Source organism: Canis lupus, chromosome 21 (genome assembly GCF_011100685.1).
Source record: "Canis lupus familiaris isolate Mischka breed German Shepherd chromosome 21, alternate assembly UU_Cfam_GSD_1.0, whole genome shotgun sequence".
Classification (NCBI taxonomy): Eukaryota; Metazoa; Chordata; class Mammalia; order Carnivora; family Canidae; genus Canis; species Canis lupus.
The window spans coordinates 35982666-36001012 of NC_049242.1; the positions used below are offsets into that span (position 1 = coordinate 35982666).

Consider the following 18347-nt stretch of genomic DNA (forward strand, 5'->3'; position numbering starts at 1 on the left):
TGTAAGATGCTTTCTCAGGTACTAACTCATTTAATCTTCTGAGCAAAAACTAGATCATATCCATAAGGACTATCAACACATAATATCAAAAGAGAGTGAACTCTGTAAGCAAACTGGAGCAATTTGGAACAGCACTTTCCAAATGCTCTATGGTGAAGAACTGATCCATCCCAGACCAATATTTTTGGAAAATACCATAAGAAAAGAATTACCAGAAAAATAAAATGAAAAGATATTCTAAATATAAGCTCCCAATTTTTATTGTCATAGTAAACAAATATAAGATTGCATTGTTGAATTCCTATAAAAGTTTCTAAACACTCTTAATTTCTGTATTTATATCGCTGAGGACCAATAACAGTTTGCAGATCAAGATGGGTTTTCAGGCTACACTTGGAGGGGTACTGATTTATAATCCACTGCTCATTCCCTAATGGGAATCTCTCTTTCAAGAAAGATTGATAATTATCTTAAAGGCAGGAAGGTTTGAAAACAAGACATCTGCAAAACGTTGAGGCCCTAGGAACCATTCATACCCATACAGGTTACTGTTTAATAGGACTTCATCATTTCACTGTCTGTATCAACAAAGCTATTCCAAAAATATCTTTCACAGAAAGGTAAGAGTTACAGATAACTTTATTCTGGGCACCTGGGTGGCTCAGTTGGTTAAACGTCTGCCTTTGGCTTAGGTCATGATCTCAGGGTCCTGGGATGGAGCCCCATATCGCCTCCCTGCTCAGTGGGGAGCCTGCTTCTCCCTCTACCTCCCTAGCCCTGCTCGTGCTCAATCATACACCCTCTCTCTCTCTCTCAAATAAGTAAATAAAATCTTAAAAAAAAAAAACAAATAACTTTATTATGCCTTTCAAGAACTTCTTCCAAAACCTTACCGAAATAAACGTAAGACCCTTAAACTTTTCAACAACATTAAAAAGATTATTTACTCACCAGGACGCTTTAAAAGATTTGCCTTTTTACTTACCAATCCTAAACTAGTATGATCCTTAGCCAAAATTAAACAAGCACCCCCTCATTGAAAGACCTACCTTAAATCAGATTCCAAAACCTTATAAATATCCCCTTCTGCCGTCCCCCAGTCCAAGTTGCTACTCAGACTCTGCCAAGGCAGAGCTCTCCCTACCATGGTGTACAATAAATTGAAGCTTTGTCTTCTCCACAGCTTATTTTACCGGTATTTTCTGGGAGCCAGCTTTCAACAACCAAGACTTTGTTCCTCTTTTTATTTTAGTCTTGCTTAGGTGCTTTCAAACTTTAGTATGCATAAACATCACCAAAGAGGACTGTATATGCAAAAGCACGCACACGCAAAATTTAAGAGACCTCCACGTGTAATTGGAATAGTGCCATATTTAGGACCTATGCCCTGATTACAGATACCAGCAACTGGTGGAGAAAAGAGGATGTGGCAGCTGGAAGTGGCTCTAGGTTTCCAAATATCAATGTGTAGATCAGACCCATTAAATCACCTGATGTAATCCCTGTTAAAAAAAAAAAAACAACAAAAAAACCTATTCCTTGGTTTCGCCTCGGATCTGTTATATTCAGAATTTCTGGGGATGGGGCCTGTGGATGTTTATCACCAATTCCCTACGGGGTTGTTGCACAATCAGGCTAGAGAACCACTATTTCATTTTGTAGATGAAGAAACGGAGACCCAGATAAGTGAACAGAGTTGCCCAAGATCACATAGCTATTGAGCTGATTCCCTGACAGGAGCGCCCAGGGCTGGAGATCAGATGTTGGAGATATTTGTATGTATCCAACATCCCGAAAGAGAATGATTAGTGATATAAAACAAAATCTGTTTTGGCTTCTCCACATCTCCTTAAGATGTATCAGGGTGGGAGGGGGTCATAAACTTTCCTTGCTCCTGGGTAAAATTTTAGCAGTCATCATGACTTCTCTGCTCTCTATTGGGTAAGAGGCATCGACTAAAGTATAATTTTCCAGAAAAAGAAAAAAAAGTAGAATCGTGACTTACATGAAGATAACACGAACACATTTTCCACTGGGAATCTATTGGAGGTCTTGTTAAATTTTTGTTCTCAGGAATTATTGCTTGTCCGTTTGCTGATTAGCTCAAGTGAAGGCGGATGTGTTACTTAGAGCTTTAGGAACACGTCCTAGGAAGGAAGCACGGCCTGGCCCTCTGGGGAACTGCAGTGGGTACTGGGAAGAGATTCAAGGTCCAGGCAGCTACTCCCCTATGGTTTCTCATTAGTCAGACCACCTGGCTTCTTGACCTCACTTCCTAGCTCCCTTGGTTTGCTTCTCTGCTCATCTCCTTGCACGCAGCTGAAAATGAACACTCCAGTAGTGGATCTCCAGGATCACCACCAAGTGCCTGACTCTGACAACAGTCTCTTGCTTTGCTCAGATTCTTGACTGAGCTTATCTGATTGGCTGCTCTCCAGTCAAACATTAGCTCCCTTTGGGTCAGGTGGTCACACAGGGTCCACAGGCTGTAGTTACTTGGAGGAAACACAGTTGCCAAGGGGCTGCAGTGAGGGGGAGAGACACAGTCAGGAGAGCCCAAAATTGGGGGGGAGGGAGCAAACCCAATAAATGTGCCTTTTAATCATTTTCAGCAAGAGTCCTTGAAACCTGGGGCTTGTAGCACTCCTCTGTTAGCCCAAATGAGTCTGGTTGCTATTCTGTTGCTTTCATTTAGGCAGGATAAATTTGGGGTGCGGGGCTGTTTCGCAGGAGCCCATGGTCGTACCTTCCCATTCATGTTTCCACCAACATTTGTGTGATCCTCCTTTGTACACGCCATTGAGATTCTACAAACGGGTGTTTCGTAAGAATAAGAAGCCTCAGCCCTGATGTCACGACCTTCAAACCTCTCCCTCCGGGATGGCGGTGAAGAGGTTGCCCGCAGGAACATGGATGTGCCGAAACACATTTCGGTTCACTCGCTTTCGTGGACACGAGACACAGCCTGATAACTGTACAGGTAGAAATGCAGGGGAGGAGTGAGGGTGTCACCCAATAGCTGGGTGAAGGCACTGGGAGATGGAGTAGCAGCAGGGGCTTCGGTTCGGCGGTCACTGAACCCCGATTTGTGCCAGGATCTGTGTTGGGTGCAGAGCCCGCGGAAAATGTGGCCTCCAGGCTCCAGCGCTCCTGGGCTGGAGGGGGTCCCCTCCCCCACTGCTTCACTCACACACACACACACACACACACACACATGCCTCAAGCCCTGCAAGGGGCAGGTCTGGGGTGCCCTCCCCGTTGCACACACACACACACACACGCACACGCACACCAGGCCTCAGGCCCTGCAAGGGGCAGGTCTGGGGTGCCCTCCCCGTTGCACACACACACACACACACACACACGCACATGCACACCAGGCCTCAGGCCCTGCAAGGGGCAGGTCTGGGGTGCCCTCCCCGTTGCACACACACACACACACGCACACGTACACCAGGCCTCAGGCCCTGCAAGGGGCAGGTCTGGGGTGCCCTCCCTGTTACACACACACATGCACACGCACACCAGGCCTCAGGCCCTGCAAGGGGCAGGTCTGGGGTGCCCTCCCCGTTGCACACACACACACGCACATGCACACCAGGCCTCAGGCCCTGCAAGGAGCAGGTCTGGGGTGCCCTCCCCGTTGCACACACACACGCACATGCACACCAGGCCTCAGGCCCTGCAAGGAGCAGGTCTGGGGTGCCCTCCCCGTTGCACACACACACACACACACACACGCACAGGCACACCAGGCCTCAGGCCCTGCAAGGGGCAGGTCTGGGGTGCCCTCCCCGTTGCGCGCACACACACACACACACACACACACACACACACACGCACACCAGGCCTCAGGCCCTGCGGCGGCCCGTCTGGGTGCCCTCCCCGCTCCGGGCGCCCCGGGGCGCGGGCGCAGGCCCCAGGGGCGAGGGCCGAGGGGCGAGGGCCGAGGGCCGGCGCGCAGCCCCTCGCAGGGCAGGGCGGAGGCGGCGCGAGGGAGGGAGCGAGGGCCGGGACCGGGAGCGCGGGCCGCCTGGATGCCTGGGATAATTCCGCTTCCGTTCGGGAAGCCGCAGCCCCGGCCCCGCCGCGCCCGCCCAGCGCCCGCTCCGCGTCCCGGCCCGCGCCGCCATGGCCACGTCCCCGCAGAAGTCGCCCTCGGCCCCCAAGTCCCCCACCCCCAAGTCGCCCCCGTCCCGGAAGAAAGATGACTCCTTCTTGGGGAAGCTCGGAGGGACGCTGGCGCGGAGGAAGAAGGCCAAGGAGGGTGAGCGCGGCCGGGGCTGGGGGCGGGGGCGGGGGCGCGGGGCGCGCGGCGGGGGCGGGGGCGCGGCCTGGGTCGGGGTCCGGGGCCGGGGCCGGGAGCGCCCCGCGGGTCGCAGCCGCCGCCTTCCCGCTCGGGCTGGGGGGGCCCGCGGGGTCGGGGGCGCGAGGGGGCGGGAGGGGGCGGGAGGGGGCGGCCGCGGCCCCCAGGCGGAGGCGCCCCCCACCCCCACCCCCGCCCCGGGCGCTCCCCAGGCCCCTGCGAAACTCTCCGGGGCCCCGCACCGTCGCTCGTTGCCGTCGCAGGCCTCGGGGTGAGGGCGGCTCGCGTGGGGCGCCCCGAGAGCCCCAGAAGCGGAGGTGGCCTCTGGCTCTCGCCCCCCCGCCCCGGGGTGCAGTAGGGACGTGCGCCGAATGAATGAGCGGCTCCCCGAAGCGCTCGGGCCTCCGGTAGGGGCACCCCTGCACCCCAGGGGAAGAGCTGGGTTAGGGGCATCATCCCATGCAGCAGCATCGCGGTGGGACCCTTCTGTGCACTCAGGAGCTGAGGGCTCTTGTAAAAAAAAAAAAAAAGAAAAAAAAAGCATCGTCTTTCCCCCACCAACCAGGGTGAAATGAAGCGACCCCCCCCCCCCCCTCCAATGTGCATGTAAGATATTTTGTCTCATTGGCAGATGTCACATCCCGGTGTTTGGTTTGAAAACCGAAGTGACGGTTCAGGAGAAGCTCTAGCCATAGATGCGTAGATAGAATTTTTCCTAGACTGCTTTGGTGGTTTGGGAATAGCCGTTTTTGAAGGCTGGGGTGGCCGGGATGTAAAGCAAGTTCCCCGTTCCTGAGTTATCCTAGAGCATCAACGAGGACTTCCGTGCTGAGAAATTGTCGGGCTTCATACAAAGAGCTACACGTCTATTTTCTGTGTTGGAGGGAGAAGCAGCAGAACGCATCCCTCGAAATGTTTTTCCTGATTTGGCTATCTTGGTAAACCGCTGCCTGCGAAGCGTACAATTGGGAGCAAATCATGAAGTCGTGGCTTAGAAAGGCCCCTTTTGCCCTCCTTTTGCCTACTGTGTTCCTCCTGTGGGCTCTCCAGCTAAGCATAAACAACTCAGAATTTCTGAAGCTCCGTGACCTACCGCGTGTGCTCAGCCCACCTCTGCGACTCTTTAGAAAAGTTTGTTGTAAAATTGCACAGTTTGTGGGGCCAGGAGAATGAGACCGATGGTGGCCTTTCACGTTTCCCCGAGTGGTTTAGCCTGTTTCCCAAAGTCTTCCCTTCACCAGTACAAGCATCTTCTGTTCCAGGAGGTGGTCGGTCCTCATAGGCATGATTTTATGGCCTGCTGGCTTCCTATCCCTTCCTTTGCATTTGGGAGCCCTGCAGGAAACAGAAGGTCTACTCAGTTGGGATTTTGAAAATACTATAGAGAAGGGACTATTTTCAGAGGTGAGGGCAGGGGTAGGGGAAGCCAGAAAGGATAATAAGGAACCTAGCAACAGACATGTGCAAGCTGTTACCACTCCTAGACCTGGGGTGTAGGGACAGAGGAGCCCACCAGAACCCACAGAGAGCTGGAACTATGGAAGGGGGCCTGCCTGGCAGGAAGTGTAGCTGTAGAGGGACGCAGCGACTGTCAGTAATGTGCAGATGGAGCAGGGAGCCATTGGCACAGGAGATACTCTGCGTCTTCTCTCTTCTTCCCCTTGAATCCCTTGCAGGTGCTTCTGATTGGCTGGGCCCAGTGGAAAGTCACCGGGCAAGGTATCTGGACACTGCAGTGTGTAGGGGTCAGCTCCCTCAGGGCAAGGAGCAGAGCAGAGATCATAATGGGGAGTGGGGTGGGGGGGTGTGCAAATAACCAGCAGGCCCTTTCACAGTGAGCTGCCCAGAAGCCCACATAGTTTGCTGTGCTCTAGTCCTGCCCACCCAGCTTAGAACAGGGCTGTCCCCTCCTTTGTTCTAGCACAGACACCAGGTTCTAGTAATGCAGCCAAGGCTGCTTTTCCTTATTTTGTCAGCTGTATCACACTGTTCTCTCTCGTTGAGTTGGCTACCAATTTACTCAAAAGCATTTTTGTGTTGCTCCTGAACCATCCCCTTCCCTATCTCAGATTTGCGCAATTGGGGATTTAAAACCAGGTGCTAATGTTTATCTTTGCTATACTTAACTGTTAAGTCCTGATTCTGTTATTCAGCCTATTAACTAATCCAGGAGATATAAATGGTGAGTTGGCTGCTTCTGAAGAAGCCCACCACCCCCCAGCCCCGGCTGCTTGCCGCTGCAGGTGGTAGTTCTGCGAGCCCAAAGAAGGCAGCTGGGTTGGTCTGAAATGACCTGCTCTTGGTGAGCGTGTGCTGGATCTCGGTGATCAGTGCTTGACCTTTCCCAGGCCCTGCTTCAGTAACAGTAACCATCACTTCAGTAACAGTAAGGCTAGATCTTACTCTGGATCTTGTGTAAACTCACAGCTCTGTGCTTTGCAGAAACTGCTTTCTTCTATCCCCCCCCCCCCGCCCCCCATGTTCTAGAACGTGATTCTTCAAGGTCACTGATGTTAGCCTATCCACATATTATCCCAGTGCTTGAGCACTGAATTTTCCTGGCTCCACAGACTGCCATTCACTCACTTGACAACTGTTGTGTCCCACGGTAGGACACAAAGATTGGAAACATGTAATACATGTTAGAATAGTTAGTCAATAATTTCATATAAAAATAGGTCTTCCTACAAATACCTACTACGTACATCATAGAATGACTATAAAGTCTCATAAGACTATGTCAAAAGTAGTCATCACTCCTGTGTTTTCAATAAGAAGAAGTAACCTTAGAGAAAATGGAGGTTAAAAGTGTGGTCTTTGGGACCAGACACCTTTGGGTTTGTTTCCCGTCCAGCCCCTTATTTATTGCTGTGACTTAGGACAGCGTCCTTATCTCTCGAAGTCTGTTTCTTCATCTATAAAATGGGAATAAAGTATGTAATATGCATAGCATGATATGAATAATGAATGGTAGCTCTTAAAATTGATAGCTCAATTTGACATAGTCTTTAAAATTTGAAATAGTCTTTTTGTTTCGGACTGCAGAACATTTTACAGGTTCTGCAGACAGCCTGGTAGCTCATGACTGTGTGAAGCCCTGGTAACCCTGCTTTGGTCCCTTTGGAAATTAGAGATCTTTCCTTGCACGTCAGATACTCCTGTTTCCAAAATGTCATATTTCTGCATTTAAAAAAAATTATCCATTTGAGAGAGAGTGCATGCGTGCGTGTGCATGAGCAGGCAGGGGGGTGCAGAGGGAGAGACCCTCGAGCAGACTCCCACTGACTGTGGAGCCACAGGTGGGCTCAATTCCACAGCGCTGAGATCATGACCTGAGCCCAAATCTGGAGTCAGACGCTTAACCGACTGAGCCACCTGGGCACCCCATACTTCAGCATTTTAGAATATATAGTCCCATTTTCATGATTTGTCATTGAAGTGGCTTTTGTTCTTCTCTGGATCTTCTCTTTGGCAGTTCCAGCCCTCCTTCATGCTATACAAAGCCCTCTTGTGTAGGTTCTTAGAATAGTATTTTCAGAGTCCTTTGCCAAAGGGCCACCTTTCATCTTTCTTTCTCCAGATCTATCCTCAAGACTTGCTCTTTTCAGGGACACCATCTATTTTTTTTTTTAAAAGATTTTATTTATTTATTCACGAGACAGAGAAAGAGAGAGAGGGAGAGACACAGGCAGAGGGAGAAGCAGGCTCCATGGAGGGAGCCAGATATGGGACCCAATCCCGGGACTCCAGGATCACGCCCTGAGCCGAAGGCAGGTGCTCAACCACTGAGCCATCCAGGCGTCCCCCAGGGACATCATCTTGAATTGTATTTGCCAGCTGGAGTTGCCCTCAACTGAGTGAGCAGGAATGATTATTCCTATCACTTATCCATTTATTATCCCTTAGAGTTCTATTTGTCCAGTGCTTGAAGTGTCCAAAAAGGGCTTTAAGAATTTTATAATAATACTTGGACTTACCACTTTGGTCCTCATTGGCCTTCCAGTGTAACTGGGGAAAAATCCCCAAACTCTGCAACATATGTCTGGTTCCAGGAGTGGGGGGGAGCCCCCAGCACTGCTGAGCAATCCTCTTCTTCCCGAATCATTTTCCAGAGTGCTGCCTCAAACCCTCACTACTCAAGCTCCCCCCTACACCTTGAGATAGAAAACTGAGTACCAGGTATGAACTTGTTCAATTTCCCTTTCTTTGCCCAGAGCTACACTTTCTTTCATGCTCCTGCATGCTCCTGGCCTGCTCTAGTCCCTTCCAAAGAGGTCCCTTGTCCCCTTGTTTGTCAGGCCCTCCATTTCTGGTCCCTCCCAGACCTGGCATGGCCAGATGCCCTTGGTCTCTTTCATGCTGCTCTACCCCCTAACATTCTATAAATATGCTCAAGTCTTTCCCATTTTTTTTAAAGATTTTATTTATTTATTCACGAGAGACACAGAGAGACAGAGACACAGGCAGAGGGAGAACAGGCTTCATGCACAGAGCGTAATGTGGGACTCGATCCTGGGTCTCCAGGATCACGCCTTGGGCTGAAGGCAGCGCTAAACCCCTGAGCCACCCGGGCTACCCAAGTCTTTCCCATTTGAAGAAGATCTCCTGATACTGGTTTTTTTCTTAAGCTACTCAACCTCCGGTCTTGAAAGAGTTGCCGTAACAGCTTTCCCTTGCTTATCTTCTAGTCACTTCCTGACCCACTATCCTCATTCTTTCAGTAACCATTTACTGAACTCTGAAAAGACTAGTCTAATTTAAACAAGATAAATTGGTAGGTTATGTGTGTTGTATTAGAGAAGTGATAGGTGCTTGAGAGCAAAATAAAGCAGGGAAAGGGAACAGAGTGGTGAGGGTTGAGAGATGGTTGGCAATGTAAAATGGAATGGCTAGAAAAGCCTCTCCTGAGAAGGATATTTCTGATAAGGACCTGAGGGAGGTAGGGAGAGAGCCATAAGTATATCTTGGAGAAGAGCACTGCAGACAGAGGGAATGGCACATGCAAAGGTCCTGAGGCAGGAGTGGACCTGCTGATATGTCAAGGGCCAGGAAGGAGGTCACTGTGATTGGAGGAGAGAGTGGATACAGTTGTGGAAGGTAGTGAGGTCTCAGGGATTAGACTGAGGGTAGGGGCGGGTTGCGCAGGGCGCTGAACACCATTGTATGACTGGGGCCTTTATTCAGAATGAGATGAACAGGTTTCAGGGGTTTGCGTAGAGGAATAACATGACTGCACTTCTGTTCCAGCAGGATCACTCTGGTGTGGTGCCAAGTGACTGAGGGGACAGAGGTGGAAGCAGGGAGATGAGGTCGGGGGGCAGTGGGGACAGTGACCTGAGCCGAAGGCAGACTCTCAACTGCTGAGCCACCCAGGTGTCCCTCAAATCCACATCTCAAATCCAGACCTTTCACCTATAGTCCAGACACATCTGTCCACCATCTCCCAGGTGTATCACTAGCTCCTCCAGTTCCACATGCCCTCGAGGGCATTGCTACCTGGGCGCTTGCCCCAATCTCCTCTTCTTCCACCATCCCATCAGTTGTCTAAGGCCATGGTCTTCCTCTATCCTGGCAACCTCTTCTTAAAGGGCAAATAGTAAACATTCGAGACTTTTCTAGCCCCCGTGCCTGTCCTCAATTCTGCCCTTAAGATCATGGACAGTAAGTGATTGAACCTGTGTGGCTGTGTTCCAGTAAAATTTGAGTCGTGGGCCTGGGAATTTGAATGTCATGTAATTTTCATATGTCACAAAATATTCTTGTTCTTTCCCAGTCATTTAAAAATGTGAAAACAGGGACGTCCAGGTGTGCCCGGGTGGCTCAGTGGTTTAGCTCCTGCCTTCAGCTCAGGGCATGTTCCTGGAGTCCTGGGATCGAGTCCCACATCAGGCTCCCTGATGGAGCCTGCTTCTCCTTTTGCCTCTGTCTCTGCCTCTCTCTCTGTCTCTGTGTCTCTCATGAATAAATAAAATCTTTAAAAAAATTCCAGAACGTTTAAAATAAATAAAAAAAAATAAAATAAAAAAATGTGAAAACCATTCTTAGCAGGGGGCTGAACAGAAGTAGATGGCAGGCTGGCATAGCCCATGGGTGGTGGTTTGCCCACCCCTGCCGTATTCCGTCCCATGTGCAGCCCACTCTTCAGGAGGCCTGTGGATTTTGCCTTCCGTCCCCACCTCAGCTCAGGCCCCAGAACTGCTCTTTGTCATCTTCGAGATTCTTTCATTTCTTTTCTAATTTTACCATTTTTATTTTTCACCTGAAATGTTACAATATCCATCCCGCTAGTCTCCCTGTCTCTGGTCCTTTTTTTGTTCAATTCACCCTTCATGCTTTTGCCAATATACCATTTTTTGTTTGTTTTTTTGTTTGTTTGGTTTTTTAAACACAAAGATAATGCCCTCTCGGGGCAAACTTCTTAAGCATGGTACTTAAGACCTTCTCGGTTGCTCCCCTTCTGGTCTTGCCTCTGTTTCCCTTTCAAAAATCCTCCATTTTAGCCACACCAAAACACTGTATTCCCCAAATGCATCATGTTCTTTCATGTGTTTTAACCTGTATATGTGCTGTTTCATATTTCTGGAATGGAAAGACCTTCTCCCTTTCCCTATACAACAAACTCCTACTCAATCATTAAAACCCAGTTTGGATATCCCCTTCTGCTGGATGCCTTCCTTAGCTCCCCCAGGGAGTGAGGTACTTCCTTCTCTGTGATCCCCTGCCACCTTGCCCGTGGTTCTGTTGTAGCACTGGCCACGTTGCACCGTGACCATCTGTGGGTGTGCACATCACACACCATGGTGAGAGCCCCCTTCCTGTAGCCCTCCTGCCCAGCGTAATATTTAGTGCATAATGATACCGGAGTTTTCATGCAATGAATTTCCCCATATTTACCTTGGTGAAAATAATCCCCTGCTAACTGGTTGTGTAATCTTAGGCCTTTTCCTCTTTGGAAAAGGATTTCTCACATCAGCGGATTAGGCTACATAACCTCTGAGAGCCCTTGCAGCTCTGGTATTCTCTGATTTCTGAGCTCTCATTTCACCAGGCTTCTCTCAAATTCAGTTTTATTGTCTGTGTAGGGTGGTCTGGGAATGACATCATCACAAAGACCTCTTTCTTTCCTCCACTAATGAAGGCACCTCTGTGTCGGGAGGAGGAGATGGGAGCCAGGATAAGCGGGCCCCGGCCCAAGGACACCTCCATATTAGGAGTCGTTGTCTCATGGAATATCTCTATTTGGTTAACAAGCACTGTTCATAATTATGTTTTAACCATTACTACAGAAGAGATGAAATCCTCATGTAAACATGTGTAAGCATCTAAAATCCATTGACCATTTACTGTCATGGAAAAAAGAACGCGTTTGGGGAAAGCTCTATACAATTTTAGTAATTAAAAAAAACGTTTAAAAATAAAATACTTTAAAAGGGGGTATAAACCTTCTGTTAAGTTTTCAGCATGCTCTGCAGCCTGAAATCAGACGAACTTCTCCTTCAAAGTGGAAGGTGAAGGTGTTGTCTGATTCCTGGAGCCCCCGGGACAAGGAGGCCTCATCTGGCTTAGGTCCCCTCATCCCTTCCATTCTTTTCCCCGTGGTCTCTGGGAGGGCGGGAGCTGTGTCTGGCCTGCTCACATTGGCACTGATGTGCCTCCCCGGCACCAGGTTCTAAACGGATACCCTGCAAAATGGTGAACTAGCTGCCTGAATCAGCAGTGGGCATCTGATTCCTCCTGAGGGTGTCCCCAGGTTCCTTCTAACCCTCTCTAACCTTGGATGACCATTTTGGTCCCCTGACTCCATCCAGGCCTCAACTTCTGGCTGTGTGTGCACGTGTGTGCATGTGTGTGATGAACCTGCCTCCTCCCGCCGGGAATCTCTTTACCCTTTGTGGAAGGACATTATCACTTGGCCCTGCTCTTCAATGCTAAGCACGTGCAGGCCCTGGAGACCAGAAGTTTGGGTCCTAGTACCTATGGGCAGTGATGGTGCAGTGGAGGCAGGGAGCCTGCCGGTCAAGGGTGGCAGACCGGTCTGAGTGTAGAGGCTGGTATTCTCTGTTTTCATCCCGAAAAGCTTGCTCTGTGGAGATGGCACTGCACATTTTTGTGACAGTGCTTGAATGATGCAGGACTGAGGTGAAACAGCCTCTGGGCAGAGTCTGGGGGAGACCACAGAAAGGTCTAGATCAAAATTCTGCAAGAGGTTCAGAATTCCTGTAATTCCCCAAAGCTTGCTGGTTCTCCTCTCTGACCTGCCTGTCCTTTCCTGAGCTTCTCAGCTTCCATCCCTCACTAGGTGCCAGGGAAATCTGAAAACCAGCCAGAGCAGGGCTTCCATCATTACTCCTGTAGCAAAGGTGCTCCATCCCTGCAATGCTCCCCACTCGGACCCACCAGGGAAAAGGACCTACTCGAAGGAGAGGCTGGCCCGATGCACAGTCTGTGAATTGTAGCTGCTTTACCTTTGCTTTGGCCTGGGACCTGCATTTGCACGGAGTTCTGATCGCTGGAGGACTTGCCCCAAATCTGGTTCCACTAGCATTTACTAAGTGATAATTCTATTTGCTGTGAACACACCAGCCTGCCAAAGCCTTAGAAAAACCCCCTCTGTGGCTGGAGTCCTTCTGTTCCCTTCAAACCAGCCTGAGGGAGAAGTTAGGCCATGGGTGGAAGAAGCGGTGAACTTAATCAGTTGAAACAGAAGTAGTCTTTACTACCGTGTACTCTCTTGGGGGAAAGAAAAGTGAACTGAAATGCTTAGCATCTAATTTTTTTTAAAGTGTTTTTTTTTTTTTTTTTTTTTTTTTTCCCATTGTGAAACCAACCAATGCTTCTGGGATTCATGGGAATAGAAAACAGCCATGCAAGTTCCACCTCCCAGAGACAATCACTATTAGAATTTTTATTTATTTCTATCTAGTCTTTTTCTTCATTATGCCTTTTTTCTTTTTTTTAAAATAATTTGTAAGTATGCCGTGTATATTATATAGATCAAAATTCTGTTATTTTTCATTTTATGAATATATTTTGTGTTGCAAATCTTAGTAAACATACTTTTTATAGGTGCGTAGTATTCATTGAGTGAATGTCCTCTTGCTTGTGTAACCATTTCTTTCAGTCTTTTTTTTTCCTAGAAATAAGGTTGCCTAAAAAAACTTTTTAAAAAAATTAATAATTTTCATTGGCTAGAGCCGCATAAGTACAGTTATAGGGTCAAAGGGTGACAGTTGTCTTGCTTAATTAATACTGATAGTTTATCTTTGATAGAGAGAGAACCCTGCTTTTGGGTCTGGTAGTCTTCCCAGTAGGCTGAAAGTAAAATCAGCATTGTTAGACGGAAGGTTTCTGTTTGCTGAGGATAATGGATCAGGGGAGTGCAGATTTCCCTCCTGGCTGGCCAGTAACATGTTCACAGTAAGCTCTAGTACAGGCAGGTCATTATTCCAGAACATTCTCTTGAGGCCATCCTTTCATCCATATGTGGCCCGGTGTATCATCCCAAGTACCCACTCTTCTAAGAGGGCCCAAGGTGCCTTGGGTGCCTTCTAACAGGGCCCAAGGTGCCTTGGGAACTTCGTCCTTGAAGTTCTCCTGGGAGTTACAGCCACTTCCTGCCCCGCTGAGTTCTCACCGCTTCATGTGAGACCCAGTGAAGGTTTGGTCGAGGAGTCCCTCCTTATCTTAATCCCTTCCTCCCTACTTCCCAATTTCTGAATTCTTGGACTTGCCGCACACTCGGTAACCACAACTGGAGGGTCACGGCAAGACTGTGAGCTAAGGGCAACGGTGGACAAATTAAAGTTGCTGGGGCTGAGGATTCCTTAGGAGACCTGGTGCTTGCAAGCTGGGTCTTGAAGCCAGAGGAAGAAACCCCTCCCTGCCCCAGGCTGACATGAGAAGGGATAGGACTCGGGAGCCTTCTGAATTTCAGATCAATTTTGACAAGAGTGGGTTGGGCTGATGCCTCCAGGGCTCAGTTTCCTCAACCTGCATTAGGAGTCAGCAGTCAGGTGTCTCATTTCATCTGCTAAGAGTGGATCTGAGCCAGTTGGAGCATGTAATGATCACACCCAGCACCCCAGGGAGCATTTCTGGGGAGTCGCTTGTGGAGGCAGCCTCCCTCCCTGGGAGTGGTGTGTCAGGGCATTTATTTCATTTTTGAATCATACTCTATTCCCTTCACTCATTCCCTTATCTCTTTTAAAATCCAGTGGCCCCTCCCCTCTTCTGTGAAAAACCCCATCTGACACCGAGGAGCCATGAATGATGCTCTTCGTGAAAACGCAGCCAGTCTCCTGGGGATGATGATGATGTGGGACTACAAAAAAGTGAGGCTACTGGCCTATTTCTGCTCCCTCCGTGACACAAACCCAGGTCACAGGGCTCCTCCAAACACCAAGGCGCTCTGTGGAGCAAGCTCTGCACTTTCTTCTTCCCAGGATATATTTGTCAGTAGAACCACTGATCTGCCAATCGCAGTATTACATTGAGTTTTCAACTCAACATGAAGATTTCTTTTTTTTTTTTTTTTTTTAATTTTATTTATTTATGGGAGAGAGAGAGAAGCAGGCTCCATGCAGGGAGCGTGAGGCGGAACTTGATCCTGAGACTCCAGAATCATGCCCTGGGCCAAAGGCAGGCGCTAAACCACTGAGCCACCCAGGGATCCCCAGCTCAATGATTCTAAAGTGGTTTTTGTCTTTGCCAACATGGCTTTGGCCACAGGGCATGCTGGGAGTCCCTGTGGAGAGGCAGAATGAGAGAGGGGTTCAGGAGGAGGGCTGAGGCCCCAAACTCCAAGTTTTGGGGATTCCAGGTTTGTTGGGGCAGGCGTTGAAGTGACAGGGTGCAGAGCTTCTTGGCTTCTCTTGGGTGCCTGGGTTCTGAATCCAGAAGGCTTTTCCAAGCCCAGGGTGGGGTCCCCGGTTCAGGGGCCTGGGAGCAGACACTGGCAGAAACTTATTAGCAGGCAAGTCAGGACCCTGGCTGAGTAGATGCCGGGCAGGTGTAGGCCATAGCCTCAGTTTGGACACATGACTCACTAGCCCCAAAAGTGAGGGCCTGCCAGTGCCTACCCAGGAAGCCTGGGTCCTGCCTCGCTCATCCCACCCACCCCCCCCCCCGTCGTAGGCTTCAGGCTTGGAAATAAGCTTTCCTCTCAGTGGAGAGGGTTTTTTTCTATTTGCTGTAAGCCTGGGCTATCCCTGACTCCCAGCCTGGTGGGGCCAGCCTGTAGATGACAAGTAGTTAACAGTGACAGCCGGGTTCTAGAAGCAGGGGCAGCAGGAACCAACAGTTTTGATGCTGTTTTCAAAACACAAAAAGAGGGTAACGCAATTGCATTTTAAAGCAACCCAGGACACAGGGAAGCGCAGAAATAGCCCTTTGCAAGGAGTAGCAACTGCTTTTTTGCTGACAGTTGCAGGGCCTCTCTGGGTGGACTCACAGTAGCCCCTCCAGCACACATGTCCAAGTGCTTGGAGACCAGAACGATCCCCTGGCCTGCCTTTCCTCCACGGCCTGTCATTATGGTAAATTACGAGGCTCCCACGATGACTATGGAGAGGCGGATTGATTTGTTCCCTTGTGATTGTCGCCCTGCTCAACTTGGCCCGGGTGATGGGCACCCAGATTTCACACCTTGTAATGGCCCTGCCAGGGGTGGATGTTAGCACAATTGGGACCTGACGCTTCAATAAATCTGAGACATTCTGCTGTGGAGATCAAAGTTCAGAATTGCTTAAATTGGTGTTGGAGCAGGTGGGAAGCAGGAGTCCAGGGCCATGAATTGGATAGATAGCAATTGTCGTTCAATTTGTAAGGCCTGAATGTCAGCTTTTCAAATGATATGACATCAATTTAAGTGATTTGGGCTCCCAGCTACCCAGCCCATTTAGTATGACTGGTTCTGGGAAGTGTGATTCATGGTCCAGCTTATGCTCTTAAAGGGGTGGGGTGTCTGGGGGGGTTGCTTGAGGGAACCAACCCTGCTTGTACCTCCGGGGTTGGACAGTGGTGTGTGTGGAGGGTTGGTATCATTGGGTTATCAGCGTTCATGGGAGTATGGATGACAATTTCACCCCCTACTTGGATGTGTTGGTAACCCCCAAACTCCATTTCCAGCCATGACCTCTCTCCTGAGCTTTAGACTCATTAACATGTGCTTGTCATGGCATTGTTGCTTGTGCACAGAGGTGAAGCTGCATTTTAACACAGGGCATGTCATTCTCAAAGGCTTCGGATGAGGTGGGGATGTGCTGTGGTTTCTGATGGGAGCTCGAGTCTGGAGGAGAGGTGATTTGATTTTTATGAAGGAATGGTACCCTTTTTTTGTTTTTATTTATTTTTTATTTTTTTTATTTATTTTATTTTATTTTATTTTCCTTTTTTTGTTTTTATATTGCAGCTTTATTGAGGTACAATTCACCCATTTACCCAGTTTAATTCTGTGGTGTTTTAGTAGATTCAAATTGTGTGACCATTGACACAATTCTAGAACATTTTCATCACCCCAAAAAGGGACCTTGTATCCATTAGCAGTTACCCCATCTTCCCTCCCTATTCTCTTACCACCCTCCAGGAGCCACTGATCTATATCCTACCTCCAGATTTGCCTATTCTTGGACATTCCATATAAATGGAATCATACAGTCAATATGTGGTCTTTTGCAATTGGCTTTTTTCATCGAGGGTAGGATTTTCAAGGTTCATCTGTGTAGTAGCATATATGAGTACTTCGTTTCTTTTCATGACTGAAAAATAGTCTGTTAGATGGATAATACCACATTTTGTTTATCCATTCATCAGTTGATGGACATTTTGATTGCACTTTTTTGCTGTAATAAATAACGTAGCTCGTTGTTTTCATGTACAAATTTTTGTGTGGACATATGTTTTCATTTTTCTTGAGTCCAAGAGAATATGTTTCGTGTTTTAAAGAACGGCCAGGCTGTTTTCCAAAGGGGCTACACCATGTAATGCTCCCACCAGCAGTGCAGGGCTGGATCCAGTGTCTCCATATCCCTACCGACACTTGTTACTATCTTTCTTTTTTGATTGTAGCCAGCCTGGTGGTGTGAAGTGTAGCTCCCTGTGGTTCTCATTTGCATTTCCCTGAAAGGTCCTGATGTTGATCATTTTTTTCATGTGCTTCTTGAACATTTGTAGATCTTCTTGGGTGCGACAGTTTTTAAGGTCCATAGAGTTCAGTGCACATCTCCTCAGTCCTGAGCATGAAGAGAGCTCTGGCTGCTAACCCAGAAAGGTACACGCACGCCAAGAAAGTCTCATCCTACACTTTTTCAGTGTTGGCAGGGAGTGCCAGAGACTTGCTGCATCCTGTATGAGGTGTAATTCGTCTTGCAGAATGACTGTATTCCTGAAATATTTCCTGTTAGGCAGATTGTCATAATTCTGTTATGCCACTGGCTTTCATTATTAAATTGGAAATTGATTGGAATACAATTTTAGGCCCAAATTGTGGATGTGGAAATTCTTGATGGTATATCATTACATTTCAAATAATAATACTAAAAACAATGATGATACCATAAGTGCATCAGGGTAAGCACTTACACAGTGCTGTATGGGCCCGGCAATGTAGCAGATGCTTTAGATATATTAATATTTGATCATCTTAACAACCCCATGAAATAGGTATTATTAGCAGCTTTGATCCTTTACAGATGGGGAAAGTGAAGGACAGGGAGGCCAGGAAACTTGCCCAAGGTCAAGGCTAGTGTACTAGTTAAGGTAACACTAGTTGCTGTAACAGATAAGCTCCAGATTCTCAGACGTTTAACATAATAAAAATGTTTTTTGTGCTTATAGCAGAACCCCATGGCATCAATCTTTTTTTTTTTTTATTAATTTTTATTTATTGATGATAGTCACACACAGAGAGAGAGAGAGAGAGGGGCAGAGACACAGGCAGAGGGAGAAGCAGGCTCCATGCACCGGGAGCCCAATGTGGGATTCGATCCCGGGTCTCCAGGATCGCGCCCTGGGCCAAAGGCAGGCACTAAACCGCTGCACCACC

The 18347-nt window shown here is 48.4% G+C and overlaps 1 protein-coding gene across 2 annotated transcripts in view; it reads left to right on the plus strand.

Moving 5' to 3' along the window:
• Positions 1-2865: 2865 nt before the first annotated feature.
• Positions 2866-18347, plus strand: part of PARVA (parvin alpha) — a 167392-nt gene continuing 151910 nt past the window's right edge. Inside the window, exon 1 of one of the 2 annotated variants that reach the window (XM_038569056.1) lies at positions 2866-2980. In XM_038569056.1, the coding sequence (XP_038424984.1) occupies positions 2881-2980 (100 nt within the window). In that variant the 5' untranslated portion in view covers positions 2866-2880. Of the gene's footprint in view, positions 2981-4103; positions 4268-18347 lie in introns of those variants that run through there. The other variant, XM_038569054.1, reaches the window with a different exon arrangement.